This window comes from Plutella xylostella, chromosome 23 (assembly GCF_932276165.1).
Source record: "Plutella xylostella chromosome 23, ilPluXylo3.1, whole genome shotgun sequence".
Classification (NCBI taxonomy): domain Eukaryota; kingdom Metazoa; phylum Arthropoda; class Insecta; order Lepidoptera; family Plutellidae; genus Plutella; species Plutella xylostella.
In genome coordinates this window covers 5,662,599-5,685,814 of record NC_064003.1, presented here as the reverse complement: position 1 = coordinate 5,685,814, position 23,216 = coordinate 5,662,599, and the positions used below count along the sequence as shown (strand labels likewise).

The 23,216-nt window shown below is 40.4% G+C and overlaps 3 protein-coding genes across 12 annotated transcripts in view; 2 read left to right on the top strand and 1 right to left on the bottom strand.

Moving 5' to 3' along the window:
• The window catches only part of LOC105392543 (protein unc-13 homolog 4B), a 40,057-nt gene extending 37,398 nt beyond the window's left edge, over positions 1 to 2,659 (top strand). For all 9 annotated transcript variants that reach the window (XM_038113257.2, XM_048629398.1, XM_048629397.1 and 6 more), the window contains 2 exons: positions 369 to 562; positions 867 to 2,659. In XM_038113257.2, coding sequence (XP_037969185.2) covers positions 369 to 562; positions 867 to 979 — 307 coding nt within the window. In that variant the 3' untranslated portion in view covers positions 980 to 2,659. The remainder of the gene's footprint in view (positions 1 to 368; positions 563 to 866) is intronic.
• A 4,195-nt stretch (positions 2,660 to 6,854) lies between these two features.
• Positions 6,855 to 10,128, top strand: LOC119692546 (palmitoleoyl-protein carboxylesterase NOTUM). Its single transcript, XM_038113486.2, has 3 exons — positions 6,855 to 7,291; positions 8,717 to 8,850; positions 8,971 to 10,128. The coding sequence occupies exons 1-3, from the start codon at positions 7,223 to 7,225 to the stop codon at positions 10,112 to 10,114; spliced, it is 1,347 nt and encodes a 448-aa protein (XP_037969414.1). The 5' UTR covers positions 6,855 to 7,222; the 3' UTR covers positions 10,115 to 10,128.
• A 350-nt stretch (positions 10,129 to 10,478) lies between these two features.
• Positions 10,479 to 21,936, bottom strand: LOC105392545. 2 transcript variants are annotated; one of them, XM_038113484.2, is made up of 8 exons: positions 21,779 to 21,881; positions 18,654 to 18,740; positions 17,243 to 17,391; positions 15,872 to 16,116; positions 13,570 to 13,779; positions 12,420 to 12,507; positions 11,874 to 12,108; positions 10,479 to 11,208 (listed from the first exon to the last, which is right to left on the bottom strand). In XM_038113484.2, exons 1-8 carry the CDS (start codon positions 21,840 to 21,842, stop codon positions 10,871 to 10,873), a joined length of 1,416 nt encoding a protein of 471 aa, XP_037969412.2. In that variant the 5' UTR covers positions 21,843 to 21,881; the 3' UTR covers positions 10,479 to 10,870. The 2 variants fall into 2 exon arrangements, with proteins under 2 accessions (XP_037969412.2, XP_037969413.2); XM_038113485.2 differs by lacking the exon at positions 18,654 to 18,740 and having other exon boundaries at positions 21,779 to 21,936.
• Positions 21,937 to 23,216: the final 1,280 nt, after the last annotated feature.

Sequence of the window (23,216 nt, the reverse complement as noted above, 5' to 3'; positions counted from 1 at the left end):
CACCTGTGCCCCAGCGTAGTGGGGACATGATGAGTCATGATGGTGATGATGATGATGATGATGATGATAATACATACTTATAATATCTCTTTCATCTGATGGGATGTGTTATTAGTTTCACGTTTGGTGAATGATCTACTGTCGCATAAGAGATTGAGAGTGATTACCTATACCCTGCTTTGTTTATTTTTCTGCGTTACCGAGCTTGCTATGGGCGCCTAGTAAATGAGCCATATTATGATGTATACTATCACGTAGGGCTACATACTTATTACTTCTATGCTACAGACGCATTACACCTCCTACAAACCTCCTTCACTTCCGTTATTTATTATCTAATATCTAACCACCACATTTCAACCCTCCAGCCCGCTAACCCACGAGCAGCGAGCTACCAAAGACGGGCTCATCCAGTTCGTGGTAAAAGACAAGGACATGTTCAGCGTGTCCAACACGTTCATGGGCGAGGCGTATCTACACTTCGACGAGATACCGGCAACTTCTGCCCCGCTGTCTTCTACTCCTCAAGTTCATCTTACGCTTACTAAACCTAGGGATATCGGTGAGTGTGAAAGACTAGTATAAGTGTAGGGTGGGATTTTATCAGTGATTTTCCCATAGGCAGGTCATTTTAGGTTCAGATTTCAGAGCTAGTTTCTTAGAGAAAGTTATTCAGTATGTTGGATGCTTTAAAAGACTTCCTTCGGCAAGCTTACTGATAACATTTCACACAGGTTAATTTATAGGCCCAACCATAGACTTAGTATTACGTAAGGGCCCAACCTTGTAATAAAGAAAGAACAGATTCCAATCCTAATGTTTACATAAGTTATGTAGATTAATATAAGTACATATTTTTTCCACAGAAGGGGACGCGGTAAAGGCTTTAGAAACTCGTCAAGGCGACAAGCAAGCCCGGGAGTTCCTCAAGAAACAGAAAGCCAAGATGCCCGGCAGACAATTCTTCTCATTAAGTTAAATACATTCATGCTTCCATTCGAAAACGAACGCACAAAATAATATAGCCGTTAGTTGCTTGGTTCAGTTTGGCTATCTAACCCGATTACAAGACCATTTCTAAGTTAACGGCATAATTGTCCCTTTTGAGTAAGTATATATACTTATTTATTAAATATATTTTCTGGCACGGTTAGGTGGTCCAAACTAACAAAATGTATGTGTCGGTATGAACTTGTTATTACACTTTCAGGATGGTATAAACGTCTGAAATCCTTGTATCTAACAAGGTACCCATAAAAACTTGATTTTAAGAATTATCTGTAGGCTATCTTACGAAAAAAATTCAACTTCTTGCATTTTTTTGCAGATTCGATATATTTTATTTCTTACATCTGTATATGTGAAGATATAAGTACTACAGCCAACCCTAATTATTGATCAGCTTTTTAAGATAATCTCAATAAGTAATATGTAGTCATATTACTTTTATTAAATTTACTTATACAATACGTAACTGTTGCAAGACTACCCAGTCTATTAAAAATACTGTTCATAAATAAACAAATATGGTACATAATGAACAATAATGAACATTATACTTAACTATTCTAATAAGTAAGTACATATTTGTAGCTGCATGAATAAATAATGTGACGAGTAGTATATTTATACTAGACTGATATTACTTAATATTTTTTAAATCGTAATGTATCATTTATAGTTACTTTGGGAAATAAGTCCACCAGTTAACCAGAAGTAGATACCTTGTTTAGAATATTACGAATCTCCTCGTTGTTTCGCAAATGTCAATTAAACGTATGTAAATAATGAGCTTAAAATATATAATGTCTTTGAAATATAAAAGACCAATATACTAGGTTTTATAGATGCTTTTAACCGATTTTCGGAGAAAGTGTGGCTATTTCTTGCGTGTATATAAGATAAGTATGTCTGTCTATTGTCTGCTTTATTATAAATGCCGAGATTAGTATTTAAGGATCTCATAAAGTCAGCAATAATTAAGCTACTATGATATTTGCTTCATAACATAATTTACTCATTTTAGCAATTTATAAATTATGTTTATAATAAGAACAGTTATGAAATCAATATATAACTACTTATACCAAGTATTATGTATATCATGGCATGGTACGAAGCATATATTTTTCAGCTTCATGGGTTCAATTAGACAAGCCAACTGTGGTCTGAAACAAACACTTAACTCTGAAGGCACAACATTTAATTTTAGCTAGTCACTCTTTACTTTTTGCTACATGATAAAAATTACCTTTTCAAAGTTCGGACATTGGTCACATTGGCATGACAATTTAAATTTTGTTCCTTCAGAATCAACATCAATAGTATGCCAAGATATCCATGAGTCATGTGATGTTGTGTTGAAAAAATCCCTGATGTCCTTTTTATGTTAATATTGATAGTCGCAAGTGTTGTATGAGTTCGTTATTACTGTGATAAAACGAAAAGTGCCTTAGATTTAAAATATTATATTTATTTACATTACTTATATCTTGTTTGTCTTATTTAAGATGTGATTTTTAGATTTTCCCTTTATTTAGTTTTGCCATTCTTGTTGTTTTTAGTCCTTATAAAAATCCTAAGTTACATTTCATTTACAGTTTCATAATAATTTGGAAAGTATAATTTTATATTAATTTATTAAAAATTTAATACAAAATTACCGTGTTTCTTTGTATTTTTTAAGTTTGAAAAGTCCACCTATCTACAAAGACGATGACAATAAAATTAGCTAATATACCTACCTAATTGGAAGAAGGTATAAGTACTTAAAGGGTGGTGTTTAATTAGTGAACAACGTTAACACTGAACATAATTTTTTAATATAATAGGTACTTACCTAGTATATTATAGTAGCTATTTAAATCCTAATTAATATAAATGCAAAAGTAACTGTGTGTGTCTGTTACTCTTTCACGCCATAACTACTGAACGGATTTGAATGAAATTTGGTATACATATGTTCTAGACCCTGAGATAGAACATAGACTACTGTTTATCCCGGAATTCCGACGGGAAAACTTTTCAAGGCGAAGCGAAGCTCGCGGGAACAGCTAGTACTTAATAATTTTGAATTTGTAAATTTAGCTAAGTACCTACCTAGTGTCGCTCTGATCCACTGCTTCCCTGCAACCTTGCAGATGTCATCGGACCATCTAGCACGTGGTCTGCCAACCGCTCTTCGTCCGTCTCTAGGCCACCATTCTGTGACCGCCTTTGTCCACCTTCCGTCCTCCCGACGAGCCAAGTGTCCCGCCCACTCCCATTTCAGTTCGGCGACCCGCAGGGAAGCAGTGGATCAGAGCGGCACAGGACCGGAAGAATTGGCGTACAAATAAGGAGGCCTATACCCAGCAGTGGGCGATGGAAGGCTGATGATGATGATGATGATGATGACCTACATAGAACTTACCTAATAGCTATTGAATTGTTTATGTTGAATCGGGGCACATTCGCTGACGTACCAATTGTTCACTGATAAAAATTACCTCTGTACCTAGAGCGATCAGCTGCGTTTCCACGAAAACACCAGTAAGTACCTAAGTACCACCAGAGACATCTATGCTTCCCGATTTTAATACGATATCCGATGAGCGACTCATTACTCATTGACTTCGTATTTCGTAAGTGAACAGAGTGGCCACTCTAACTTACGAAAATTGACTAAGTAAGTAGCTAACTCGCTACTAAGTAATAAATAGGTAAGTAGTTAGTTGTTACGACGACCGAATGGCGTAGTGGTTAGTGACCCTGACTACTGAGCCGATGGTCCCGGGTTCGATTCCCGGCTGGGGCAGATATTTGTTTAAACACAGATCTATATTTGTTCTCGGGTCTTGGATGTGCCCGTAAAATGGCAATAGGCTCGCCCCCTATTACATTGGGACTAACATAACACTCTGGCGAAAAGTGGGTGCAGCAATGCACCTCTGCCTACCCCGCAAGGGAGTACATTAGTACAAGGCGTGAGTGCGTGTGTGTGTGTAGTTAGTTGTTAGGGATCCGAAAATTTCAAAATACTTAGGTAGGTACCTAGCTAGGTAGGTTTATAAAAAATAATAAGTACTTAACTGAAATAGATTAAAAATATGTGCAAAATCGCACTTATTTATAGGACCTACAATGTAGGTACATTAAGATTCTACTAATTAGATTCACTATCTTGCAAAGAAATCTTGTCTTACTTAACACGTTCGTGGCCAACCCCAAAAAGTTATTAGAATTAAATAATTGATTATTGTTTGTTAAGTAAGTAAGTATATAATTTTGATTTCTTAAATTATTTACGAAGAAATAGTAATAATATAACATAATAAAGTGCTTTACTGCATGGTTTCATGCATATAAAGTAATTCCCATTTGCTACCTGTCTTATACTGCGTCGCAAATGGAGCAAGGTTTATGGAACTAGATTGCACGATATCCATTATACCAGAATACATTAGATTGAAATTGTGAATGTTCCCTTAAATCAAGAGAATATAATTTATTTCAGATACTTACTTATATTTTAAAAATATATATTCAATCGTAAAAATATCATGACCGTAAGAATTAAAAATAGATTGTAGATACCTAAATAAAGATTTAAAATTCTCGGAAGAGCCGCCAAAAACAAAAACCTTAGAAGTGAACCAAAAAGTTAGATACACATTTGACAGTGACGCCCCAATTCAGATTTATTAAAACTGTCAGCTCATAAAAGGCGGCCTAATCAAATTGGTGACGGTCGGTCCAGTGGAAACGGGGCATTAAATGGATCGTCTTGGAGTGCGGCGGCGCCTTTGATCTGCCTCCCGTGTGCCTCCCCCACTTTGATCTGCGCCGACAATCGGCCCGTCTACTTATCGGTACAGATTTATTGTGATGTGGAGCCTCGCGCTTCAGCCCGCGGACTTGCGCAGGCGCAGCGGGGATCGCCGGCCGCCTTTTACTACTCGACAAAAGTATTCATGATCAAAAGGGTACATTCGTGTAGATGCGTGGTTCTGCATTAATTCAGCACTGCGTAAGACTCTGATAAGTTTAAATAAAGGTAACTAATATATATTATAAACTGTGACAATTATAGTTCTTATATAACCGCCGCAAAAATAGTCGCAAACGGGCCGCAAATCAATGTCTTGAAGAAGTAATTAAATGAAACTGTAATCTGTACTCTTAAATAATTTTGATCTCCTCTACAAACCCTCTTGTAAAAATAAAATATTGTATTAATTTATATGATTAAGATGATGAAATTAGCTATTGTGTATGTAGTTGGTTACTTATTTTATTAATCTTTTGCAAGTGTTAATTTTGTGAATAATTGTAAATAGCACCTAATAATAAAACCACAACTAAGTATAAATATTTTATTCTGGGAGCTAGGTCGGTCCATGGAATTTATTTATACAACATTGAATAATTAATTATTGTAACAAAAAACCTCAGTAAGTAAAAAATAACGAATTGTATGCGCGATGATACATCGATCAATCGTAGTGAGTGACTGAGCGACAAAATTACCAAGATGTTTTTTACCTTCATCAATGCGGACTCCGGTAGCCGGTAGCTCGGAAGCTGCTATAAAAACTAAAATAATCCTTCTTGCTTTATAAGAGCTGGTTATTTGTTAAAATAGTAATAACGGTAAATAAGACCACTGACAAAGGTAGGTGCATAGTGTTTATTATTAAAAATATATAATAGAAGGAAATCTATAAATATATTTCATTATTTATATCTTTAAAAACTTTAATAATTTTAAAATCTGCATTTTAACGACCGTATTGTATACGGAACTTTGTTTTGGCCTTTATGTTATAGCTTATAGAATACGATTATAAATTAATAATAATAGTCTTTTAATAAAAAATCCTTTAAGAAAGCCCGTCCGACCAAATCTTAATGGGTTTGAATAATAAGCCATAAAAAGATTGTTGAATGGCCTTTATGGTTAATTCTTTACGTTGTGCGGTGTGGCTGTTCATAGGTAGTTCTTAGATTCTCTGATTTACTATCGCTATAGTTTAGAGCTTTATCAGCCGTCGATAAATATATTTAATGAGGCGAGGTCATATATCTGCGTCGGCATTATAAAGGTCGGTACCAACTGTCAAAGGGCTTATTGTAGCGACTCGTCTTTATGATGGCATTTTTACAAGCAGGTACCGGCTTTGAACGCCTGCCGTACCGCCCGCCAATTATATTCTACTTAACTCAGTATCCACATTCACCACGGAGTCGGGATAAGCCAAAGCTCATTACATTTATCGGTAAATGCGTCTTCTACTCGTACACTTTCGAGAAATACACTTTAAAGATCTTGGTATAATATATATAATTCAACGACCTACAGAATTTATAACTGCGATTGTTTCTCATCAACAAGTTTGCATGGTCACTCTACGTGAACCTTTAATGGTAGCGAAATATAGCTTACTAATGTTGGTCGATTATACGCCTGTCTTCCAATCTGAATAACAAAAGAAAATATCCTTCTGGAGTCATTTGTATAACTTTACCGTTTTACTGAGAATAAGAAATTGATTCAGCTTAAACGTGATTGTTAAATTTTCATCATTTAGATCGTCTGCTTGGTAATTTATATATATGTTTAATGCGTCATGGAAAAATTTAAACCACGTTACATATTTTTTAACGTAAACAGTGAACGATTTAGTCCGGCCTGTCCAAAATATAGTCGGCCGAACAAGTTATAAATTTAAATGAGGTGCGAAATATGTACAAAAAGAACAAGTGAGTGCATAGTGTAGCTAATGATCGGCGGCGGGGGGCGGGCAGGGTCCCGAGGCTGTCCCGGCGCTGACAGGTGGACGCGGGCGGCGGGGTGGGGCGGCAGCCGGCGCGGCGCCCGCGCAGCTCGCGTGGCCCTCTCGCTTGAGTCACGCGCGCCTCATAATGCTTGCATAATAATAATGACGGATGCCGATCGCGCGGCGGCTCCTTTGATCTCCGGCGCCTTTGATGTTGCCGCCGGAGCCGGTCCCGCTGCCCCTGCCTCACAAACGAGCCGCCTGCTTACCTTTATTCGGTCCGACGCCGCGTAGCGAGTCGTTCGGCCCTTCGCCCTCATTCTAAATAGAGGCTTTATTTTGTAAACAGCGGGAGCGCTACTGTGCGTTGTGCGGGTGTTGTGGGGCTGTGCGTTGAGTCAGTGGCGTTTGCGTCGTGAGCAGTATGGGGTGTGCTGGCTGCCCCTCGGCCCGCAGTCTCCGTGATGAGTGAACCCTGGCGCGGCAGCCTGCGCCGCCATCGCACCTGGAACTTCATCACCTGCACCATTTGTGTACGCATACATTACATTTATTATTTTGTGGTTTTACTCGTTACTGGATACTAGAGGGTCACGCTAGTAGTAAAGTGGAACTTGTGGAATTATACTTAATTTGAAGTATAAAAGTTATAGTTATCACCAACGTTCACAGTTAATTAACCATCGCAATTTTACCTACAACCTTACACTACATACAGCTTTTTTAAATTACTTACTTACTATAAAATTTACCAATAAGAATTTAGTAAAAAGTCAATGTGATAAAATATTATTGTAAAATCTTACATAGGTGATAAATGAAAGAACCAGTAAGTGAATAATTATTTTTGATATTATGATGCGTAATTCTAATGATTTTTATAATAATTCTAAATGACTTTAGTTTTCTTATTATAAATAAATAACTGTATGTTATATGTAATTGTATTACTGTTTGGATTTGTGTTTATATTTTTGAGCATAAAATCAATAATAACTTTCATTATAATGAAACGCATGTTCGTGTCCGGGTTGCACTGCGACCCGAAACGTGTTAACAATTTATTATTTCAAATTTGTTAAATGTAAAATTAATAAATTATCGGTTCTTAATTAATAAGATTAGGTAAGTACCTCCATTTATTTTATGCAAAAACATCTTAAGTACCTACTTATTTATATTATTATACTTACTTAAACTGTAACTAAGAGGTGCAACAAATATTAATTTTCAGCTTTACAATTTGAATTATTATTAATGTAGTAAATGGTGCAATAAAGTAATAAGAATCATTAGTGCAATGTAATAGAAAATTAATGAATTAGGAATACGCTAACTTACCTACCTATGCAGGAAATGAAAAGCTATAAGCTAGGTAGTTACTGGCATAGCGGCGCTTTCCCGGCAAATCGATTTGTACATTTCTATAATATTGAATAGGTACGCAATAAAACTTGTTGGACGTGGCCGTGGGACGGCCGCTCTTCTGCCCGCTGGAAGACCTAGATAGGTAGCTGACTAGCGGCAGTGGCTTAGAGAGAGTACCTACCTAGTTACTTAGTTAAGTAACTACTCAGTGTTGAGAGCTGATGTCCAGCGTATTGTTTGATAATGTTGCGGATGAATCCTTAAGATTATTGACGCGTACATTTTATTTAGGTATGATTAAAGCATTGAAATTGTAAAAATAAAGCACCAAGTAGGAAATCGGCCATCAGCCGAATGCAAACGTCGCAAGTCCAATTTAGGAATAAAATTTCAACCCGGGATGGATGTTGAAGTGAAGCTTCTCAAACTAGACACAACTGCGCAAGATTCGGTTATAAACACTGGCCATCAAGCTCAAGAAACGGTAGAAAAGCCCTTCGCTGCACCAACTGAAACACCCAAGCATCAAAGTTATATTTTTCTACTTCGATGCACCTAAGTATAAAATGTAACTTGGTTCTCCTACGCAGGTTCTGTTGGGCGCCGCGAGTGATGGTGCGGCCCCGAGCGAGGGCGCGGGGGGTGCGGGGGGCGCCCCGGACAGCCTGCAGCTGCAGTGGCTCTCCAACACCTCCATCACTTGTAATGATGGCTCTCCGGCTGGGTAAGATCATAGGAACTAATATTGCTCAATGTATTAATTGTGCTGTCGGTACGATAGGGGGATTCGCTTTCCCTTCATTCTTATAGACCATATAATTGACAAAGTTCTGTCCATCTCCAGATACTACATTCGTCGCGGCACGAACAGCTCGCACTGGGTGGTGTACCTGGAGGGCGGCGGGTACTGCTGGGACGCGCGGTCGTGCGCGGCGCGCTGGCGGCGGCGGCCCGGCCTCATGTCGTCCCGGCGCTGGCCGCGTGCGCGCCGCGCCCCCGCGCTGCTGTCCGCCGACCCCGCTGCCAACCCGCTGTGGCACGCCTCCAGCCACGTGCTGCTGCCCTACTGCTCCAGTGACCTGTGGGCCGGCACGCGCCTCGCCGCGCCCGGCCGCGCCTTCGCCTTCACCGGGCGCCTCATCGTGCGCGCCGTGCTGGGCGAGCTGCTGCGCGGCGGGCTGGCGGGCCGCCTGCTGCTGGCCGGCTCCAGCGCGGGCGGCGCGGGCGCCATGCTGCACGCCGACCACGCGCGCCGCCTGCTGCGCGCCCGCGGCGTGCGCGTAGCCGCGCTGGCCGACTCCGGCTGGTTCCTGGACCGGCCGCACGCGCGCCACGCCGCCTCCACCGACACCGTGGCGCGGCTCGGCCACGCGCTGTGGCGCGGCGCCCCGCCCGCCGCCTGCGCGCGCGCGCACCGCGACCGGCCCTGGCTGTGCTACTTCGGCTACCGGCTGTACCCGCACATCCGCACGCCGCTGTTCGTGTTCCAGTACCTGTTCGACTCGGCGCAGCTGGCGGCGGAGGGCGTGCGCGCGCCGCGGACCCGCGCGCAGTGGGACGCGGTGCACGGCGCGGGGGCGGCCCTGCGCGCCAGCCTGCGCGGCGTGCGCGCCACGTTCGCGCCGGCGTGCCTGGCGCACGGCGCGCTGGCGCGGCCGGAGTGGACCGGCATCACGGTGTCGGGCGTGTCGCTGCCACGCGCGCTGGCGTGCTGGGAGCGGCGGCTGGGCGGCGGCGGGCGGCGGCGCGGGGCGCGGGGCGGGTGCGCGCCGCGGCGGCTGGTGGAGCGCTGCTCGTGGCCGCAGTGCAACGGCTCGTGCCCGCGGCTGCGCGACCCGCGCACGGGCGAGGAGGTGGCGCTGTCGGCGCTGCTGCAGAGCTTCGGGCTGGACGTGCGCGGCGCGGCGGCGGCGCTGGGGCTGGACGCGCGCGCACTGTCCCGCATGTCGCGCGCCGAGCTGCTGCCGCTGCTGGCGCCGCACTCCTGACCTCCATGCTACACCACCCGCGCGCTCGTCTGGCAACTGGACACCTTCACACTAACAATGGATGGAAGTTCCACGAGAACAAAGACTAAGTGTGCCTATGCACTGTGAATCTACCTCGTTTTTGTTTTAAAAGTACAATTGAATGTTAGATAGATATTTATTATTTAACGTAGGTACTGTTGTATCGTCTATTTATGATTTAGTTTCGCTAGTTGTAAGATTATCTTTGTTTCTGGACTAGTTTCCAGCACATCTCTCTGGAGGTCTGATACTTTTCTGAAAATGACTTCATTTTCTATCTTTTCTTGATGCTGAATTATGCTGTAAAATTGTTTGATGAATGTTAAATAATACAACCTACATATATTTGGCACAAGTTTTAATTTAATTTATGTACAACAACGTTCCATGAACTGACAAACTGTCGCTTACAATTTAATAATACATTAATGTCCTTGGTACAATATCTCACTATAAAATTATTTACACATTCCTTCACGGGCGGATAAAGGGGCGTAATGAGCCATCAAGTGGCTACACACGCTGCAAATCAATGCAGCCATCTCTCAATCTTCAGAAAGTTCAGAACTTGCACCTTGTACAAGCAACTCAACTAGACAATCAGTTGTGTAAGTATAGCCGGGGCAGTCTGGAGCGATGCCGCCTGTGAGGCAGCCACGGGGACCTCTTTGGCCCGGGCGGGCGGCGCCAGGACCTCCTTAACACTAACCCCCCACTCCTCACTTGCCCCACACGTCATAACCGTCCCCCCCTCTCCACACTCAACGCTATCGACACATCTATCACATCATTCCCCAAAAAGAAGTCCGTCGACACTATATTCGCTTGATTCCGCCACTTCGTGCCCAGTCTCTCTGTGACATTCCGGTTGACTGCATCAGCGCTGACTCTCAGGGATCCCTTGAAGATGTCCCAGACATTGAAGGTGGTCTGTGCCATGGCGGAGTGGAGGGGCGAGCGCGCGTGTGGCTGCGGGGACGAGGATATGGCCCGGTCTAAGTAGGCGAGCAGGGTGTCGGGGTTGTTGGTATTGGCCCACAGGTGCGGCAGGATGGGCCACAGCCAGTTGTTTTCTGGAAGATTTAACATTTCTTGAATTATTATTTACTCACAACCCCAGCAATGAAAATGCGCTGGATAATATGGAACTTCAATGGCAGGTGGAATTAATTCATTGCACGTTAGTGTATTAACAATCTTCGTATGTTAAGTGATAAGGACAACTTTAAGAATGTTGGTGATCTAATATTAGCTGCTCGTAAATAACTTCGTCGTAAAGCTTTAAGACATGAGATAATGATGATGAATTAGCTACTGAACAATATTGTTTAGTACTGATTATAACAGCCATTGATTTCATAGCATCAATGGCAGATAATATAAGTAAGTTGCAATAAGATAAGATAAAATTAAAAATAATAAGCTACTAAGTACCTATTCTCATTTTGTAATCAGGTTTGTTGCCCACGACTTTTTGCGACTCAATGATAATAAACTGAATAATACCTACATTTACGACTTCACTCAATACTACTAGATTTGTTGGCAGGGCGCATTTCCTACCACGCTGGTCTACTACTAGTTGGTGTGTTCATGATGCATTTTCCTCACGAAGTATTCCTGCACCCCGCACGGAAATCAATATTCCTTCAAAATTCGAAACCACAACAGTTTCGCAAACCACTATGAACCCACCAACCTACAAGACCAGCTTACTTGCAACTCAAACAAAACTTACCACCAACAATAGCATTGTCCACATAACTGAACAACAGTCTCTTGTTCGCTTCGACCAGCGTTTGGAGCTTCGGCCCGCGGGTGCCGAACCCGGTGTGGAACTCGCTGGCATCCGCCAGGTGGGGGCCCAACTCCCTCTGGACTATCTCCAGGAGACCGGCGTGAACTTTGCGGATGGGAGAGCCGTCGGGCTCGTAGAATCCGATGGGGAAGTGATGGGCGTCTAGGAATACTACCTGGAATTTTATAAGTAAGTATGTAAGTTTATGTAATATGAGGCAATTCTTCTTATCGTGTAAGTGGTGAACACAAGTGCTAGACTAGGGTTTGTCATCGTGTTGAAAGGAATCGTAAATTAGATGAGCCACGGTGCGCCGGCTACACCTACACCTGAAGGAACATTTGTGATAATTATGTAGCTCGACTAAGGCAAGCTCTTTCGTGAATTTGATACATTCATGTGACTTTCATAGAAAGTTAAAATCTATATCTTGGACGTTATTGGGAAATGTTCTAAGTAGATATTATTTTAAATGATTGATCTTACCTCCTTGGTGGCATCGAGGAAAACCCTGATTTCCCTCAGCAGCGGCACTAGTGGACGGACTCGCACCATGTTGTGGTTCAGCCAATATCTGTAATGTTACATTGTAGAGTTCATTAGCAATTAGAACATACTTCACAGTCGATTTCATACAAAAATCACCAAAAGTATGAACATCATCATAAGTAGGTAATTCTGATCGCTAACGAATACTTTAGGTACTGATTGAAGTTAATCATACGAATCAATGACAGATTTACCAAACCTAACGTACGACATCGATCGTTGAGTAATTAAAGACTAGCTTTACATTATGCATTTATTATTCAGCAGGTAGAAATCTGCCAAGAATTCTTATTCTTCCATCAATATCACGTAATGAAGATGCTATTTTCTGATAAGTGCATGCAACTTTCAATATAAGGAGATTAGGTTCGTATCAATCCACTAATTAATGAAATCTCCATTGTGTGATGTAGATAAGTTTTTCCAATACTAATTTGATTAAAAATACTACCTTTTGAAATTTTATCAATGCAATGCCCTTCGGCAGTTTTTCACATGATTGTTTATCAAAGTGTCGATGCCTTTACGAGTATTCCTAGGTTGCCTAGAAGAGCTGCCAGCAACCGCTAGCATAAGTCTTCAGTACGTTATTACATGGCTACCCTTCAATCAAGTTATGACACTAAACCGACATGATAACATAGTGCGCTCATCATGGTACAAACACTATCATCTAAGTGGACACGGCTGAGGGAACATCAGATACATTGCAGTTTTTACACAATACAAGGTACGTATGTTATGTATAATACCCATGTAGTAAATGGGCTATAAGGCCAAATGATTATTAAGTAACTTAATAAATAGGTCACATAGATATTTAGACCTCTAACCCCGCCCAAAAACATGAAGGGACATTTTTGCTATGTCATCATCATCTCCGTATATATTATATCGGCTGAAGGATACAGCTTTACGGTTTTTATTTGTACAGACTACTAAGTTTCAGACGCCAGCTTGACAGAGAACCTGGAGAGATCCAGCTGGTAAAATCAATCATCAGCCGATACCAGTGATCCATCAACGCCGCCATCTTTATTCCCTTACCATAACCTGTCCAACAAAGCCGCCATATTTATCCGCTCACCTCTCATCCTCATGGCCGGCCCCGTAATACGCGATCCTGAAGTCCAGATACCGGATCCCGTAGACCAGCTGGGCCCACACGCTGCGGTCCTGACACAGCACGATGTTGTCTCGACTGGCGGTGTTGAACGCCGTGTTGAACTTCCACGACCCCGCATTATGGGTGCCCGGCAGAGCTAGCTCGCCGATACGAAGCTCTGCTATTTTGTTCCTGTAAGTGTAAGTGAATGTTGAGAATATTCGTTGTCACGATTAAGTATATGGTTGTGGACTTGTGGTGAACTTGGTGTTGGTTTCGGGGTTTTGGGTGAGTTATTGAATTAGGTACGTGTTATTCTTCTGACAGTGATGCACATTAGAGTTGGACCGGCGATTGCCACAGTGGTTAAAGCTTAGGAAGCCAGATTAGTTGAAATATGCTGATTGACTATTGATTGGCCAGGGTGCGCGCGGTTTGTAAGGTGGAATTACAGGGGTGCATGTAAAGAGACTACTCTTTGAGTGACGTATATGATACTTATTTATAAATGAATGTAATGAGACGATCTAGGACATAGGTAACTATGATGTAGGTACGATTACGTAGGCATGTACCTGCGTACGAGTATAAACAAAGCAGTTTTTTAGGGTTCCGTAGCCAAAATGGCAAAAACGGAACCCTTATAGTTTCGTCATGTCCGTCTGTCCGTCTGTCCGTCTGTCCGTCTGTCACAGCCGATTTACTCGGAAACTATAAGTACTACAGTGATGAAATTTGATGGGAATATGTGTTGTATGAACCGCTACAAAAATATGACACTAAATAGTAAAAAAAAGAATTGGGGGTGGGGCCCCCCATACATGTAACTGAGGGATGAAATTTTTTTTTTCGATGTACATACCCGTGTGGGGTATCAATGGAAAGGTCTTTTAAAATGATATAAAGTTTTCTAAAAAACATTTTTCTTAAAGTGAACGGTTTTTGAGATATCAGCTCTCAAAGTCGTAAAAAGTATGTCCCCCCCCCCTCTATTTTTATAACTACGGGGTATAAAATTCTAAAAAAAAAACCGGCCAAGTGCGAGTCGGGCTCGCGCACAAAGGGTTCCGTTTACAGTTAAATCAACCTATCTCAAAAACTATAAGAGATACTTTGATCAAACCAAAAATCGTTGAAAGAGTTAATTAGCATGCATCACCTCTATTTTTTTTAGAATTTTATACCCCGTAGTTATAAAAATAGAGGGGGGGGGGACATACTTTTTACGACTTTGAGAGCTGATATCTCAAAAACCGTTCACTTTAAGAAAAATGTTTTTTAGAAAACTTTATATCATTTTAAAAGACCTTTCCATTGATACCCCACACGGGTATGTACATCGAAAAAAAAAAATTCATCCCTCAGTTACATGTATGGGGGGCCCCACCCCCAATTCTTTTTTTTACTATTTAGTGTCATATTTTTGTAGCGGTTCATACAACACATATTCCCATCAAATTTCATCACTGTAGTACTTATAGTTTCCGAGTAAATCGGCTGTGACAGACGGACAGACGGACAGACGGACAGACGGACATGACGAAACTATAAGGGTTCCGTTTTTGCCATTTTGGCTACGGAACCCTAAAAAAATAGAGGTGATGCATGCTAATTAACTCTTTCAACGATTTTTGGTTTGATCAAAGTATCTCTTATAGTTTTTGAGATAGGTTGATTTAAGCTACGGAACCCTTTGTGCGCGAGCCCGACTCGCACTTGGCCGGTTTTTTTAAATAAAATCGTAATTACCTAGGTGGAAGATAAAGTATTAATGATGAAAACAAAAGATAGAAAATGATTAGATATTTTTAAATATAGATATCGGTAAGTAATTATAATTTAATAAACAAGTTGATTAATAAAATGAACATAACATTGAATTGGAAATGTACTGAGTCAAAATCGGATGTACCTAGTTGTAGTGATAAAAATAGCAAATAGTGATAATAATCGACGAGTCACAATCTTGTACCTACTAAACTATATAGGCGGATCACACTATGATTGTATATTCCAGATGGTAAACTTTAAAGTGAACTAGACAAAACGGGATCAAATAAAACTGACTAAACATAATATAATAGAGGAGTAGGTAGGTTCACCAGAACATACTTACTGAATCTACTACGATATCATGATAATCATTCAAAAACACTCTCGGTACATACTATCAAGGATTGCCAAAAAAAACTGAGTTTAAGTCCAACTACCACCGACTATTTCATCTCAAAAAACTTGGTCCTATTTCCCTCCCAAAATACCATAATCGTCGCTCAGAACTCACATATTATCCTCCATCCACGTAGGCTGAATCTTCAGGCAGTTGTAAGTGTCGACCCTGTCCCCCCCAGCTGCGACCCGGGGCCACAGACAGTGTCCCCCCTTGTACCCCCCTCCGCTCTCCCAGCCGGCGGGCAGGGCGGCGTCTCCGAGAGACACGTTGGTGATGAGGAAGCCGCTGACTGAGTCCAGGGGGTAGGTCCGCAACGCTTGGCTGAAGTCCTCTGGACGGGAGTCGAATAGGCCGATCTGTGGGTGGCGAGCGTGGTTTTATGATTATTTTTTGGTTGGAGCAGCAAGTAACATATAATTTTAAAGTGTCATCATGAAGTGTTTTTGAACTTTATCCTAATCCTAACTAATATTATAAATGCGAAAGTAACTGTGTCTGTCTGTCTGTCTGTCTGTCTGTCTGTCTGTCTGTCTGTTACTCTTTCACGCCAAATCTACTGAACGGATTTGAATGAAATTTGGTATACATATGGTCTAGACCCTGAGAAAGAACATAGGCTACTTTTTATCCCGGAATTCCCACGGGAAATCTTTTTAAGGCGAAGCGAAGCTCGCGGGAACAGCTAGTTTTATATATAACCATTATACAGGTACCTACTGCTATGTCCAGTGTGGTGAGATTATAGTGACAACAATAAATAAAATACTCCTTCTTATGTGAGTTAAATGACACAGATTTTCCTCCACAATGTGACAACACCGCTGGTGATTAGGTGCTTTTATGGCTGATCATAAAAAAGTGCCTTAAATATTTTGGCTTACGGCATTCGGCATTCATAAATTATGTCATAATAAAATTTCTATGACCGTAAGTGCATGTATCGCGGTCACAGTGTACGAATGATGATTCACTTGCAATTATAATAATTCCGTAACTTTTTAGTCTGAGTCGTGCGTGACTGCTTGGATAAGTGGCGAATACAAAGTCAGGCCCGTAACGGTTTGCTTGTCTGTATATTTCCGTACGTAATGCATTCTTCGTTTCCCATATCATATTAGGTGTATTCCTGTTAAAATATGTATAATTATTGGGTACTTATTCACTTTGACAGACATTTAAACTTGTCGGAAGAAGGAACAAGTTTTCTAGAAATAATATAAACTAAGTAATGTTTTTATCGTTCAACCCATGTTCAACCTGGACAGAAAGAATGCTTCTTACTAAATTTGTTGAAAGTGTTTATTTAATTAGCGTTAGTCCGGAAATAGTTACTACAAAAATGACAGATCGGCGCTAAAAAGCGTTCTTTCTGTAAACGAGGTCCTTCAAATATTGCCTGAAAAATTACTACGTCTCTTGATTTTGACTAAGGGCTTACAAAAAGAAGAGCTGGGTAAACAAAGAGGGTCTACTATTAAATACCTGTGTCGGCACATTAGAGCATCCGTTGAAGTCCCAGTTCAGTTCGATGGCATCCTGTAGCCTCCTTGTGGTGCTCAGCCGCAGCTCTGGCGAGTGGACGGTGACCCACACCCTGCCACATGACGATCTCTCCAGGGTATCTTTGTCAGCTGGAAGATATGGAACGATATTACGGACTGGTCTTAACTGACTGGCTAATCCTTTCACCATGGTTAAAGTCTAGTCCGCTGAAGGTTGGTTGGTGGTTGGAAGTTGACAACCGATGTTGCTACTTCTTCAATGGGCAATGGATATATTTATTTATTTATTTATTTATGGGAAAATCACAGCAGTAAACCTTAAATAACACAATTCTTAATTACTAAATACAACATTTGATTTACTCCCTTAATATAGTGATACAAGAATCAGGGTAGGTGTGTGAATTATAAGTTTATTTAAATCCATTGCCTATTCAAGTTGGTTATCTACACGGCTACTACAATCTTAAAGAGAATTGTCATGCATGCTGCAATAGATAACATTTTACCAAAGTACTTACCAGCTATTCTTAGATATTACCAAAAGGGAAAAATAAAATACTTCCTAGACAGCTAGTTAGATAACCCAAATATAGAAATAGAAATATCTAATAATAATAATTAGGTATTATACAGACAAGCTAAGACCTAATCCAAGTAGCGGGTAGATAGAGCACCTGAAGATCTTGTATAGTATTCGCAAAAGTGATTCAATGAGATGTTTATGGACATGAACAATGGAAAATTTATAATCATTAAGCGGAATAAAAATATTATCTTAACTACCAATTGCATTATTGTATTAGTAAGTGTGTATGTATATAAAATATATTTTAGAATTACTAACTACGATTATTAGTACCCAGCGTTATAATATTTACAAACTCACCACCGTAGAATAAGTTGATTAATTGAAAATCACCACTTAGTACCTACCTAAGCATAACTTGAGCTTATACGATACCTCCACACAAAAAATACCTTTTACCGATTTGTACAGGGCTTGAAACCACTGCTTGAAGCCATATTCAGTAGCTTACCAAAAATAAAATAGTTAATCGCAGTGTTTATTTTCGTTTAGATATAAGTATTTTTCAGTATTTTTGCTTCAGGTATAGGAGGGTCAATCTAGCTATATGAAAACAGCACACTACTGAGACCTGTAGTACTATTAAAAGTCCAACACTGGTATTTCCTCAGGCAAGAGTTAGCCCTCTAAGTGATCTCCATAGCTTTCGGAAAAGAAGTTTCCTCATTTTATCTCGTTAGCGTACCGATTGCATGGGAACTTCATTAAGTTTTTTGTGTAACTAGACTAACCCTCCAGGTACTAGTTTGTATGGTTACCGGGTTCAAGCCCTGTGGCCACTCACTGGGGTGGTGTTACGTACATACACGTTTAAGAGTGCGGATGATTCGGCTCGATTTCAGCTGAAATTCAGTCGGCGGCGCTCTGCCCGGGACTGCTAGCGTTCTCACTGGAAATACCGGGAATGATTATGATAAATATGGATAATGATTTATAACTAAGGGATACTTACTCGTTTTGCGGTTAAAATATAGCGCCCGGACTGCATGTTTATTGCTAGATAGTTTATCTAGCAATGTCTGCGTTTTGATTGGATATTAAGATAAATACCTACTTAGGTACTTACCTGGACTTTTATAATAATATGGGGACAATTCTGAAATCGCGCAAAATTTGCGTTTTTTGTTGTTGTCCTTATTGTACTTAACTGATTTGTTATTTGAGAGTTAAGGATTTGTGAAATTCACTGATAAAATTTATGCCGGGTAGGTATATTGAGGCCAATCAAAACGCAGAGTTTATCGAACTGTGAATATGCTTGGAGGAGGCCCGTTGCCAGCACTGTGGCGAATGTTGGCTGATGATGATGATGATTATGCTGACTATGAAGATGACGGTGATGTTGATGACTATTAGTTCTACATGCAGGTTAGGCCTAGGATAAAAAAATAGTTTTTCAAATACGCAATATGAAAATTTTTATTTAATATTCAATACATAAAAGAAATATATAGATAGACAATTAAGTTTTAAATATGTGTGATTTTAACGAGGTACAAAAGCTACTCGTACTTATGAGTAATAGCTGACTTTGTTCCTAGTCAATTTCATATACATTTCGCAAATGCTTCTCTATGAATCAATCATCTAAGCACGCCAATAAAACATTAGCTTTAATAGTCTTATTATATGCTGATATTATTTAACAGGCCAGACTGCACTCGGTAACAGAATATTATGCAACGGCGGCCTGCCAGCCAGTTTCCGCATTCGACTCAGAAATAATACTGTATCAATATAGAGAAAGCATTATTCTTGAATCGCAAGATTTATACGAGTATCATAATTAAAAACCGTCCTGTAGCCTTTTTGCCTCAGGCCAAGGGTCGCCAACCTTTTTTGGCAACAGCCTTAGGCCAAGGAAGGGTCTTCATCTTCAACCTTTTTTTTGCAATGTTCCATTTTATAACGCCTGAAGGACTGTGACCTACAATGGTCTATTTTAATTCCATTGCTGTAAGATGATAAACTATTGCTTGGGCTGATTTGTAAAGGGCTTTTGATAACGTTTTCTAACCGTTGAGGATGATTATTGTGTCGGTGGTACCTCCAGATTATGGCTAACCGATATTGAATACCTATGATTTATACATAATTATTGACCTGCTTCGGAATACTAGGTATGTTTACATATAAATAATAGGTATGTTTAGTAACACTTCCTTAAAAAAATAACATGACATCATCACCTCTTCCTATCTATTTATCTATTATTTACAACCTCTGCGAGTTATTTGTTAGAGTCTTGTAATTAGGTGTACCGTATAATTTGAATCACGCAATCCGTGCGTTTGCGCATACCTATTCGCACGTGGGGCATTTCGTATGGTTCCCGCATTATCATGCGTTGATGGATCGGTTATATAAACAAAACACTGTGTTACAAAGATCCAAGACATTTTAATTAATCGAAACTTTGTTAAGTAAATCTATCTATTTATCGGTTGTTAGGTTGTTATCGGTAAATCACCGGTTGTTACTTGAAATCGGAAATTAATCTGTATTGAGCTCGACAATTTCTCCGCAAGGCTTGCGTCATCCTGTCCACATAGGTACAGATAAAGAATGTTCTAACGCACTTGAACCACATCGTATCTACACTCACGGGCAATGAAAAAGTTCCACTCACGAAATGCCTATGCCAAACAAACCCAATATCTTCAAACTTTTTTATTAAAATTTTAACAAAATATTATCGTTTTTATTTGGTAATATCCTGATGTTCTTTTAAATGTACTTCAATGTTGCAAAAGGCATGATTAAGCTAGCCTTTTTCGTTTAGGCGTAGGTAATATGCTGCTTTTCTCAGTGGAACCTTTTCATTGCCCGTGAGTGTATTTAGTCTACCTAACCTTTTTATGTTCTTATAAGATTTAATCTTTATCATACTCTTGTTCTTGCGATGGAGGACTACGCTCTATATAATTTACTGAAAACTTGGTCGACGTCGATGTAAATCTATGATTATTTCAATAATTTCTACACATTTTTTACAATACGAATGAATCTCTGTGAAATGGACTCAAGTAATATTTTGACAATCAACAGATAATTGTTAAATACGTCGTGAATGCTCTATTTTGTTTGACGTAAATGTTAAGTTTACAAACAATATTACACTCCCCTTGGTCCATATCAGTTGAGGGTTAGAATTATAATAAATCATATACATAATTAAGAGTTTATTTTGATACAAAATTTCTAATCAGCCACATCTACATAATCTACTAAGTTAGGTATTATACTTATTAATAATGAATAATGTAATGAATTGCAGGTATTGTTGACCTATCAATGCATGAATAAATGAGATACAGTCATGGTGATTTTTTGTCAGTGAACGGCCTGGAGGTAGGGTAGTTAATGCGATATACCAACTGAAATGTCTGCAAAATGTTTTCAATAATCGTGAAAAATTATTATATGTTCCTCTTTAAAAATATAATTATCCAGCAATGACGAGACGATTCATCGAGATTAAATCTACTTATATTAAATTATTATTGTCATGTTTTTATGTACGAATATTTTTCTAATATCTAGACCACCAGACCTAGCAGGTACCTATTCAAAACCTCTTCTAGCTATTTCTGTACCTACAAAGTTTATAAAATAAACTTGTGATAAGTAATAATATATCTTCGCGAGAAGGGCCGCACTGTAGTAGGGAATTACAGCAGAGTTATTGTCGACCTTCACCCGTATTTCAGACAGGCTCTAATTAGGATACCGCCGGAGCCCGCCGTTTAACTTAGCCGCCCTGTTGCAGCATCACCGTCCACTTTAATTATCCTTACATAACAAACAGCGGCGAAAAGTAAAGCAGGACAACTAGATTTAGCACAACATGGCCGTTGAACTTGACATTGGCCCCGGAGCCGGATTTGTTTTGCTGATAATAATTCAAGTTTGTAAAATTAGACTTACGTGCAATGGAAGCACCCAGCGCAGTAGCGGCTAGCGCCAGCACAGTGACCCAAGACACGGCCATCGCGCTCCACGGTCCACTCGCGACTGCCTCCCGCCGCCATTCTTTCACTCAGCTCACTGTTGCGTACGCGCATAATCCGTTTACTCCATTATCTTGGCCGTGCTAAGGCGAAAATTCAGCGGCATTCATCGATTGAGTCTAATTGGCAGAGCACATCCGATAGGAGCCGCGATCGGACGCTCGCACGCGACTCGGGAGACCACGTGCTCGTGCCGGATGCGTCACGTCACCGTCTCGCTCCGGTCCCTCGACTTCCTCCTCAGTCTCGACCAGCTATCTCCCTTCCGCTCCGCAGCCTCGCGTGTGAACGAGATGAAAACCCGGAGGGTCACAGGTTATCGGTTGTGCAACGCAGTAGGGGCGAGAGTTGTTATTTTATTCCAACTGTTTTGTCTGCCATTCACGGTTGGTGTCACCGGTCGGGATGAATGGGTGACCCGTATACTCGCACGGATCATTGTGTGACGATCGCACTTAGTATTTTTGAGCGACACTGAATTGGCGGTGATTGCCATATCAATTGAAATTGGTTGAAACAATCAACAAAAACATTACACACGATTTGTTTACTCTAACGGTATATGTAAACGCATCCGTCACACAATAAAAAACTGTTAAATTAATTACACGCAAATAAATTATGTGTAAGTATGTATAAATATGCAATATTGCATCAAAGGTCTTATTCTCGAACAGTGTACGTCGTAGATTAACTATGTCGGAATAGGGGATGCCAGTTACAAAATCCTGAAGATACGGAGGCAGCCTTATTTTTTTTCTTTTCCTACATTAGCAAAACTGCACTGCACGCTTTCGTAAAACTTTTGTTTTCGTTTTATATTCAAATAAGTGCTGAGCGAAGCGGCGGAACAGCTAGTAGTTTTATAAAACTGCAAGAAAGATTTATTGGGAGACCTTGATGAAAATCGTAGCGAATAAATCTCAGTTTACGAGCCAAAAGACTAATTATACTACACTAGTAATTAAATCCTTCTAGACAAACAGCTCGTTGGTTAGTTACAGGGGTCACTAATTGCTCAAACTCACCGACACTAAAGTTTAACTACAGCGCTATTTTAATGTTAAGTACGTTCTACCTTAATTTAGTGCTAAGCGTAGCACATTTTTCTTCAGTAGGTGGATACAATATTATTCATCTAATGTGGAATTTCACCAAACGCTATACGTATTAGCTATAGTAGCCTTAGCCTGTCAAAGTGTCAAACGTCTGTCAGTTAGTACAAAATGTATTTAAAATTTGATTTAAATACAATTTTAAATACGTTTAGCGTTTGGTAAAAGTTTAGTGTTGGTTTCTAGTCGATGTTATTCACAGGACAAACACACAACTAAAATTACATTATGCCTACATTT

Excerpts from the sequence above, each read along its gene's own strand:
- LOC119692546 (XM_038113486.2), top strand. The coding sequence starts at position 7,223 with ATGAGTGAACCCTGGCGCGGCAGCCTGCGCCGCCATCGCACCTGGAAC. Across the intron at positions 7,292-8,716 it reads TCATCACCTGCACCATTTGT|GTTCTGTTGGGCGCCGCGAG; the intron begins GTACGCATACAT and ends TCTCCTACGCAG. Across the intron at positions 8,851-8,970 it reads AATGATGGCTCTCCGGCTGG|ATACTACATTCGTCGCGGCA; the intron begins GTAAGATCATAG and ends GTCCATCTCCAG.
- LOC105392545 (XM_038113484.2), bottom strand. The coding sequence starts at position 21,842 with ATGGCCGTGTCTTGGGTCACTGTGCTGGCGCTAGCCGCTACTGCGCTG. Across the intron at positions 18,741-21,778 it reads GCTGGGTGCTTCCATTGCAC|TGAGAACGCTAGCAGTCCCG; the intron begins GTAAGTCTAATT and ends CGGTATTTCCAG. Across the intron at positions 13,780-15,871 it reads ACGTGGATGGAGGATAATAT|GAACAAAATAGCAGAGCTTC; the intron begins GTGAGTTCTGAG and ends TTACACTTACAG.